Source organism: Pongo abelii, chromosome 2, assembly GCF_028885655.2.
Source record: "Pongo abelii isolate AG06213 chromosome 2, NHGRI_mPonAbe1-v2.0_pri, whole genome shotgun sequence".
NCBI lineage: Eukaryota > Metazoa > Chordata > Mammalia > Primates > Hominidae > Pongo > Pongo abelii.
The window spans coordinates 10,530,905-10,538,325 of NC_085928.1; the positions used below are offsets into that span (position 1 = coordinate 10,530,905).

Below are 7,421 nucleotides of genomic sequence, written 5' to 3' on the forward strand. Positions count from 1 at the left end.
GCTTTCCTACACCATGCTCAGATCTAATTAAATCAAATCTTCTTATTCGCTACTCTCACAGCACCACACCTCCCTTTTGCTGGCACTTAATTGTAATTATGAATTTTTTTTCCTCAACAATTAGATTGATCAGTCAACCATTGACATCTATGAACAGGGGCTTCTCGGTGGGCTTTATTTGACAGGCAAAGGACTGGCCCAATGGCCTTCCACGCCCAGTCAGGCCTGCCCCAGCTGGCCCCGCCCCTGACCACTCCCATCACGTGATGGCCTCACCGCCTTATAAGAGGGAGCGCTCGTAATCGCGAGCAGTCAGTCAGCTTTCTGCCGGGCTCAGAGCTAGGACCCCTGGGTGCTCCCTCCTGCCTGCCTGGTAGGGGGCGCATTTGAGGGCGACGTCGGAGCCATAGCCGTGATCCCGTGGACACCTCCAGCTCCTCAGGCCTCTCCTCATAGAAGAGAGCTAGCTGCAGGGAGATCAGGTGTGTGTCTGGGTGTCCCTGAGGGGTGGGTAGAGTTTGCGTGGGTACAAGTAGGGACAGAATCCTCAGTGCTCTAGAAGGCCGAGGCCACATGCCTTGTCACCGCTGTCTTCTTCGCAACTCTGTTCCCCATCCTCCATCTTTTTTCTCTCTTCCGCTAAGGAGGGATCATTCCTCCAGGAGGCCTAAGTCTCCCCGGTACCAGCTTTGCCTGAAGAAACTGGGATAAGTTAATCAAGCCGCCTCTAGGCCAATCCCCACTTGCTACTGGCTCCACTTGGAAATCCCTTACAATGTGGAAGTCTCCCCCCACCCCAACTCCCACCTTCACAGGATCCCCTTGGCTGTGCCCCGCGGGCTCAGTGCAAATGCTCTGAGACCCTCGAGCTGCAGTGGCCCTGGAGGAGGGGGTGAGGTGGGGTCCGCATCGCTGCGTGATGCTTGGGAAATTAGGCTGTGGTTTAACACTGACAGACGCGTTTTCCTCGCCACCCCCTCCCGCAGATTCCTCATGGAGGAACCAAGGCGCTCGAAACGACTTCGCTCCATGGCCCCAAATCAAGGTACCATCAAACGCCTACCACTCTCTTTTCAATTTTTTCCAGATTTTTACTTTACCTTTGGTATTGACTTATAGAACTTAGATATGCAAATGTGACATGTTATGAAATGCAGCAGCCCATGCTCCTTCTCAATCTCCCACACCTTTGGGACCACCACCTCCATCTGGGTAGCCATTTCTTCTAGCATTTCCTCTCATTCTTTAAATAACATGTGTACCCTACTGCTATTTCTTTTTCCGTTTAGACTTTATTTATGGTCTTCCCGCTAGAGTAGTGGAGTATTTAGCTGTAGTTCACAGATTCCCACCAGCACCACCACTCACCCAGCCACACCAATCCCAGGGCACACACCCTCTGCCCCTCCCCCACCGCCCAGGAGCCAGTAGGACACTAGGATTACTTCGCGCCTCTTGCATAACTTGAGTTTTCCAAGACTTGATACTTCTCCTGGGTTATTATGTGTTTACTTATCGCGAGTCTATCCCTCAATTCTTCCCCAATTGCTTAAATTCAAACTCAATCAAGCGTTCTCTCAGTTTCACTTTCTCATAGCCTGCTCCAACCGGGACTGGCTGCTCTGAGTCAGCTCCCAGCTGCCACTCCAGGATCTCCCTTCCACATCATCTAGGAAATTCCTTTTCCTCTTTTGAGTTTTATCCCAGTTCCTTTATCTGGTATTTTTTTCTTTCTTATTTTACTTTTTCTCTTTGGAAGAGTGAGTCCTTACACTATGTCTCGATCTACGTATGATAAACCAGTACTCTCACCTTGTTCTTTTCTGGAGGTATTGGAATTTGATGGCCATTGCCAAATTATTCTTGAAAACATTTCCCTTCATACACTGTCCTAAATCTTTTAATCTTGTCTAGTTTGATAGGCACATTACAATAAAGCATGCCTTGAAGGGAAATTATTTAAGATCTTGCTTGTCTGCAAACATCTTCATTCTAATTCCTAAGGGATACTTTGGTTGGATATCAAATTTTGGGTGGGAAATCCATTTCCCTCGAAATTTTGAATACATTTTCTATAATCTTCTAGATTTAATTGCTGGTTTTGAGCTGTGTGATTTTTGAGACATGTTGAATCCTGACCCTTTCCATATGGCCTTTCTTCCCTTTCTCTTTCTCCCTCTCTGGAAGATTTTAGGATCTTTCGTTGTCACCAGCACTCTGGAATTTTATGGGGATGTGTCTCAGTAACAATACACTTCTAATTTGCTTATATTTTATCTTCCTTCCTTTCCATCATTTTGGATTTTTGCTCTCTTTTCTGGGAGATCTTCTCAACTTTATCCTCCAAAATTTCCATGGAGATTTTCATTTCTGCTCTCATAATTTTAATTTCAAAAAGCTGTAGTTTTTCTGAACATTCCTTTTCAAAAGTACCCTATAATTGATTCATGGGCATAATTCCTTCTATCTCTCTGGGGATATTAATTATAGATGTTTTTGGAAAGTCTCATCTGTGGCATAAACTATTTCCTCCAAGTTGGCTTTTCTTGTGTTATTGTTCTATCTCTTGTGTTAGAGCCTTTCCTCTGATGTTTGGTGATCTCTGATTGCTGCTTATAGTTTAAAAATGCGACCCAGAAGAAGCTGTTGGGAGCTCTAAGCTCGTGGATGGGGCTTGTTGATTGGGTTCCACAGAATAGATATGGTTGGGCTATGAAATTGGGCAACCTTAGATGTCAGTTTCTTGGGACTTTTTCTTAGGCTACACAGGTTTCCCAGGGAAGAATCTTCAGATGATCTTCAATGCCTACTCTGTCATTGATAAAATTTCTGTAGACGTTTGTCTAGTTTTGGACTTCCTGTTCTGTTCCATTGCTCAATCATGTATTTGTGTGAATGCCTCCCCTCCCTTCCAAACCAGCCTATAGCTACCCCAGGCTTTTTTCCTCCTGGAAGCCATGCAGCTACCCCCGGCCCCCTGTCACCTGGAATCCTCTCTCTCCCTGCTATCCCTACTAATCCTCTCCCGCCTTTGCCTTGCTAAATCCCACCCATCCTTGATATCCCTGGATTAGGTTAACTTCTCCAATAAGACTTTCTGATCATCTCCTTCCCAATACATGTTAAGATGCTTACTTGCACCTGATAGTAATCTAAACATTTCTCTTGTAGTAACTCAGTTCTTGTAAGGACCCAGGGGTTGGCATGTTATTATACCAATTTATGAAAAGGGCCACTGATGCCCAGATAAGTGAAGCTGCCTGGGAATACGACGCCAGCTTTCTGGATCCGGAGCCACCTCCCTTATGATACCCTTCACCTCCCAGCTGGTCACTCGTTAGCATCATTCATTTTTAGGTGTTCTGTTTGTCTCTCCTACTGAGGTTTAAGCACAGTGAGGGCAGGCAGTGTGTCATTTTTATTCAAACTCAGCCTCTGTAGGGAACTATAGACTCATTTACTTATTAGTAAAATGGCGATCATGATATCTGACTGACAAGGTCGTTGCGAGGACTTGAGAGGCTCATGGAAAGTGCTGAGCCCAGGCTAGGCCCTTGGACAGAGTGCTCCTGAGGGTTCACTCTGCAGGCATCTCCTGACCCTCACTCTGTTTGCCCGGGTTCCCCTGGGCCCTCCCGGAACCCCTCTCCTGGTCTCCCTTCCTGAAGGCTTCCTGGGCAGCCCCTACTCCATCTCCTTACACTCTGCTTCTCTTTTAGCTTCAGGTGGGCCTCCTACAGAGCCAGGCTGCTCTGGTGTGGACCGTGAAGACCCTGTAGACCCAGTCCAACCGGCAAAACCCACTGCTTATGTGAAACCCATGAGATGGGAGCCCCAAGCTCGCGCAGAGCCAGCTCCTCCTGCAGGAAGACGCCAGCGCAGGGGAGGAAGCTGGCGGGCAGGTCGAGGCCGTGGCAGTGGGGCTGGGCTTCTCAGGGTCCCGGGCCAGAGAGCCGGGCCAGGCATGTACCTCCATCTGAATTACCATGGAGAGCCAGGCCACCAGGGGGTACCGGAAGCCGGGCAGACCCCAGCCTTCTCTTTTACTGAAGCAGCTCCTATGCCTGGAATTGTGCAGGAAGGCCCCGGCCCCCATGCAGCCCAGCCTGAGGTGGGGTTTCAGGAGCCACCTCCTGCTCCTGGGCCTGTGGCTGTGGCCAGGCAGCCCATGTTGGCCCTCTATCCCTGCCTCGGGTTCAGGCCTCTGGGTGACTCAACTATTTTGCACATTGTGCAGACCTCTAGTGGCACCTCCGTGTACAGGGTCCCAGTGTTCCTTGCCCACATTGCACACTAACCTCTGTCACCCATATTGCTGCCAGCCTCCTTTTCTTCCACCTGGTCTTTCCCCCTATCCCCAAACTCTAGCCCCATTTCTGCTCCATTCCTCCCTGCCCATTCCAGTCAGAGCCCTTACTTTGTGTTGTCATGAGCCTCCAAGTCCTCCTCCCAGGATCCTGACAGTAGTCCATCTGCTTCCAATGCCCCTCTTGCCTCTGCTTTGTATGTTCTGTCAAAGATACACATGCATGGAGTTCCTCAATGCTTATTCAAATAAACCAGCAGCTCTCTGAGTCCTTTTAATGTGCTTATATTAAAAGCCAATTAAAGATACTTGGGATGAAAAACAAGGTTGTTGGAATCCAAAGTTATGTTGTTGGTTTGAATCACAGACTAGATAGGACTGAGGAATAAAAACTAGATATTTGGGCAAGAGAGAGTTGGACAGTGTGACAGAGCAGTCATCCATGGAGCTCTCATGGGATCCATTGTCCTGAGGATCCACAGATGATCTAACGTGGAGCTCCCCAGGGATCCATCATCCTGGGGATCAGATGTCATGTAACATGGAATTCTCCTGGGATCCATTGTCCTGAGGATCCACAGGTCATGTAATGTGGAGTTCTTCTGAGATCCATTGTCCTGAGGATCTACAGGCCATGTAATGTGGATCTCTTACAGGATCCATTGTCCTGAGGATCCACAGGTCATCTAATATGGAGCTCTCCAAGGATCCATCATCCTGAGGATTCTCAGGCCATCTAACATAGAGCTCTCCCAGGATCCATCATCGTGAGGATCCACAGGTCATCTAACATGAAGCTCCCCCAGGATCCATCATACAGAGGATACTCAGGTCATTTAACATGGAGCTCCCCCAGGATCCATTGTCCTGAGGATCCACAGGCATCTAACGTGGAGCTCTCCCAGGATCTGTTGTCCTGAGGATCCACAGGTCACCTAACATGGAGTTCCCCCCAGGATCCATCATCCTGAGGATGAGAAGTCATCTAATGTGGAACTCCCCTGGGAACCGTCGTCCTGAGTATCCAGAGGTCATCGATCATGGAGCTCCCCTGAGATCTGTTATCTGCGGATCCATACATCATGTGACGTGGAGCTCCCTCACGATCTGTTGTCCTGAGGATCAGAGGTCATCTAACATGGAGCTCCCTCGGGATCTATCATCCTGAGTATGCAGAGGTCATCTAATGTGGAACTCTGCTGGGATTCATCATCCTGAGGATCCACTTGTCATGTGACGTGGACCTCTCTCACAATCCATCGTCCTGAGGATCAGAGGTCTTCTAACTTGGAGATCTTCCATGATCAGTCGTCCTGAGGATCCAGAGGTCATCTAACATGGAGCTCCCCCAGGATCCGTCATCCTGAGGACCCACAGGATCCATCATCCACAGGATCCAGAGGTCGTCTAACATGGAGAACCTGAACATGTGGATGACAGCAAAATACGAGGAAATTATGGCTATATGAATTCTCCTGATGAAAGAAAGTTGTGAATCCTGAGCAGGCTACAAGAATAACACCCTTTGAGAGTATGAAGTATGGTAGAGAGAACATTCCAAAAGCTGCCTGAGAGCTGAGACCTGCATGGAAAACAGAATTAGGCTTACAGTAGATTTTGCGTGGCAGCATCAATGATTGTGGAAAGCAATGGTGCAACATCCTTAGAGCTTCGAGAGGGAAGTAACTCTGAATCTAGAATTCTATGATCAATCAAATGTTTTGGGAGTGGAGGAGGCAAGAAGTGTCAGCTCAAGGGCAAGGCCACATGAAGAGAGAAAGGGCCTACAGAAAAAGGAGAAAAAGTGAGACTCCTACTCAGACTGGACCTGAAGCCTGAGCTTCCCCTGAACTTAGAGTACACAACTTATAGTGTGCAAGCTACTAAACCCCTTTTCTGTTCAGGGCGGTTTGAATTCAGCTGTTACGTACAGCGAAAGTATGAATAATGTTTTTCAGCCAGGGAAAAAAACCCAAAAAACCTAGAAGTGGGATGCAAGAAGAATCAGAAAGCAAGGAAATTAGTTAGCTATATTATTAAGTCTAGATAAGTAAGATTCTGGAAGAAAGATAGGTGATCTAGAATTAAAATTCCAGAAGACTTTGACATAGACATTTGGGGCATGGGGGACTTCAGAAGGAGCTAGACGTTATTAAAGTTCTTGTCTAGTTCCTGGAGATGACATAGAGGCTGAATATAAGAGAACAATGAAATTCTAGACTCTGACACATTTATAAGTTGAAATGTATGTCTCCATTGGGAACCACGACATGAATTGGAATAGAATGTAAAATTTCAAACAGATTAAGGAAAAGGGGGATCAAAGAAAATTTGATAATTAGAACAAAAGGCATGGGGGGTTAATATAAACAAGGAGAGTGTGACATACTTATGGTGCTAAATAAGGAATCAGTAATTGGATGGCTTTGTCTTTAGCTTCCTCCGGGCTTTAACGGGAATATTTTAAATGTTTCACAATTAAGCAAGATATTTGCTGTAGGTTTCTCATAGATGTTTGATCAAGTTGAGGTAGTTCTCATCTTTTTAGAGTTTGATAAAATGTGTATTATGAATTGGATTTTGTATTTTATTAAGTAGGGTTTTATTAGCTGATTTTGAGTCACTTGTAAGAGAAAATGTCCAAGTAGCATGAAGAGAATTTTTCCCATCAAAAATTTTTGTCATGTGTATTCAATCCTCTTAAATAAACCCTTCCCTTTGACTTTTTTTTTTTTTTTAACTATAGCTCTTTTACTAAAATTTCACAAATTATGAATGTAAAATATCTTTACCAAAACCAGAAAAAAGAGACAAAAGGTAGAAAAACAATGTCGGCTGTCTCTAGTCTTCATTTCTATTGTATCTTTCCCCATAATCACACGAGTCTATATAAGCAAATGTGTACGTTAAAAGCATCATTTGTGGTTTGATTTTACAAACACCCGGCATGCCATCCACCAGGGGTCATGCTGAAGTGACTACAGGGTCCAGGCAGATAACTCGGGTGTGGCAGATGTGGTGGGGACCAGCGCCTCTCTTGAGCCCATGTCCCCTCCGAAGTGGGCAGAGGTGACTTAGTATTGAAGCACAGCATGAACCCCAATGAGCACACTGC

At 46.4% G+C, this 7,421-nt stretch overlaps 1 protein-coding gene across 1 annotated transcript; it reads left to right on the forward strand.

Moving 5' to 3' along the window:
• Positions 1-314: 314 nt before the first annotated feature.
• Positions 315-4,574, forward strand: PRR20G (proline rich 20G). The gene is made up of 3 exons (XM_054551121.2): positions 315-482; positions 987-1,045; positions 3,720-4,574. The coding sequence occupies exons 2-3, from the start codon at positions 994-996 to the stop codon at positions 4,295-4,297; spliced, it is 630 nt and encodes a 209-aa protein (XP_054407096.2). The 5' UTR covers positions 315-482; positions 987-993; the 3' UTR covers positions 4,298-4,574.
• The last annotated feature ends 2,847 nt before the right edge of the window (positions 4,575-7,421 follow it).